Raw genomic sequence first — 2,015 nt, forward strand, 5'->3', positions numbered from 1 at the left:
CACTTCCTTGTGTCTGAGGCAGGAAACACAGCCTTATATGGTGTTTTTGGCGTGGTGATTATGCTAATCTCCTCTTGCGTGCATGAGCAGCTGGATACGAACAGGTGGAATTTACGCAGCTCATTTACACACTTTTCCTGAAGATAGAAGAGTTTGTTGAATCTGACGTGACATGTTCGTATGAACCCTTTGTACGAACAAAAGTAAGAGAAATTTAGGATAAGAATACAAACATGTTCTTGCATGAGGCCCAGTGTTCTTCTGGAACACCAAACTGTGTTTAAATTTCAACTGTCTAGTTGAAGTTGAATAATTTGGGAGGTAGACCTTTATTACATCAACTTTACGCCCTAGTACCACACCATGATGCTATCAACACTATGCCTGAGAGTTGGTACAGAGTTCCTTATTCTGAAAGCCTCAGTGGCTCGTCTCAATTCATGGGTTGCAGAGCGTAGGCCGCTCATGTCAGCTGCATACACAACTGGTAAATGAGATGGTCTAGTCTTCAGAAGACCTATGTTTGCAAGACCATGTGCTGCCCTGTTAGCATGGTGATCCATTTTATATCACACGCTTTCAGTTGGTTTTTTTCCACAACATAACTTCACAAAATTAAGAATTATTAGTTACAAATAAATAAATAAAAAGCATTCATAATTTGGGTTTAGCTCCAGTATCAGTACATGTGACTGCATTGTATTTAACATCTCATTGCAGCAAAAATTTCATCAGCAAAGTTGCTGAACTTACATTTAAAAACAAATTCTTCGGTCCGTGATAAATTTCCAACTTCGCCGTAAAAATAAAAAAAATTAAAAACTGATGTAAAATCTCTTTAAATCCTCCGTTGCCTTCGTTTTCCTGTTTATTTGTTGACAACGCAAAGAATTCTGGGATACCATCAACCACATAGAGTCCTTTGATGCAGCCTACATTTTTGGGGTTTTGTTGGTCACATTAGTCGAAGCCAACGGCGTGGTGCAGTGACGCAAGAGGCAGACAAATGCTCCCTACGTCAGCTGCAACCCATGAATTGCGACACAACCATTGTCTGTGCAAAACACACTTCCTGCCACTGTGGTGGGCAAATAACTATCTTTGCATTTTCTGACAATCAAGTATTTCTCTATTAATATTTAATAATTCACTAATTATCCAATATTCTAAATATTAATCATTTTGATTAATGTTGTCAAACAATTTGTGTTGAAAAAGAAAAACTACCAGCTGTGATCAATCACAAACACCAATGAGATGCCAACAGGCTCATATTTGTCAAAGTAAAGGACTTCTAGAGCCTACAGCACCACTTAATATTTATTTTAGTCTGTATGAATTTTACTAAATAAAAATCCACAATAAATTTAAACCAGTGTACCTAAAACTTGTTTTTTTAAAAATCACTGAAGCTGTATCTTGAACAATAACTTCACACTGAATAGAGGGCTTTAAATAATTAGAAGCACCCCAAATAATAAAATATTCATGATAATATAAAGAAAACTTGTTACATAACTATTAAGATATTTGTACTGTAGATTTTAAAACATGATTCTGTGTTGATAAATTTCATACTTGAGGCATCGTCATCATTGGGAGATTTCTTCTTCTCCTCTACGTAGCCATGACTGAGCAGCTTGGACATGCTGACTGGAGGAGCCTTTTTGTCGTAGGATCTGAGGAGGGGGCAGACAGGCTTTTAACTCAATCTTTTTAATGACTAAAATCTACTTTGATTTGCAGAAACAACACAAATGTGAGACAGAAACCAACAGGTTCTTACATTCTCTTGTACTTATTGGTTAATGACAGCCCCTCCATCTGGTGGGCAGCAGAATCTGGAGACATCTGTAGGAAGGAAATGTCAGATCAGTGCAGCAACATTATTAACAGGAAAACAAACAACTGTTTACTGAAAAATCTTAAAGGGATCCGTGATTAGTTGTAACATTAGACTTTATTTGATAAACATTTATTTTAACTGTAAAATAAAGACTAAAAATACTGTAGGC

General features: G+C 36.6%; 1 protein-coding gene across 1 annotated transcript in view; it reads right to left on the minus strand.

Annotated features, from left to right (window-relative positions):
- Nucleotides 1-2,015, minus strand: part of cunh7orf57 (chromosome unknown C7orf57 homolog) — a 15,305-nt gene that overhangs the window by 2,587 nt on the left and 10,703 nt on the right. Inside the window, exons 6-7 of the mRNA XM_014022301.1 lie at nt 1,787-1,851; nt 1,579-1,679 (exon numbers count right to left, since the gene is read on the minus strand). Of these exons, the coding sequence (XP_013877755.1) occupies nt 1,579-1,679; nt 1,787-1,851 (166 nt within the window). The remainder of the gene's footprint in view (nt 1-1,578; nt 1,680-1,786; nt 1,852-2,015) is intronic.

This window comes from Austrofundulus limnaeus, unplaced genomic scaffold, assembly GCF_001266775.1.
Source record: "Austrofundulus limnaeus strain Quisiro unplaced genomic scaffold, Austrofundulus_limnaeus-1.0 Scaffold323, whole genome shotgun sequence".
Lineage (NCBI taxonomy): Eukaryota > Metazoa > Chordata > Actinopteri > Cyprinodontiformes > Rivulidae > Austrofundulus > Austrofundulus limnaeus.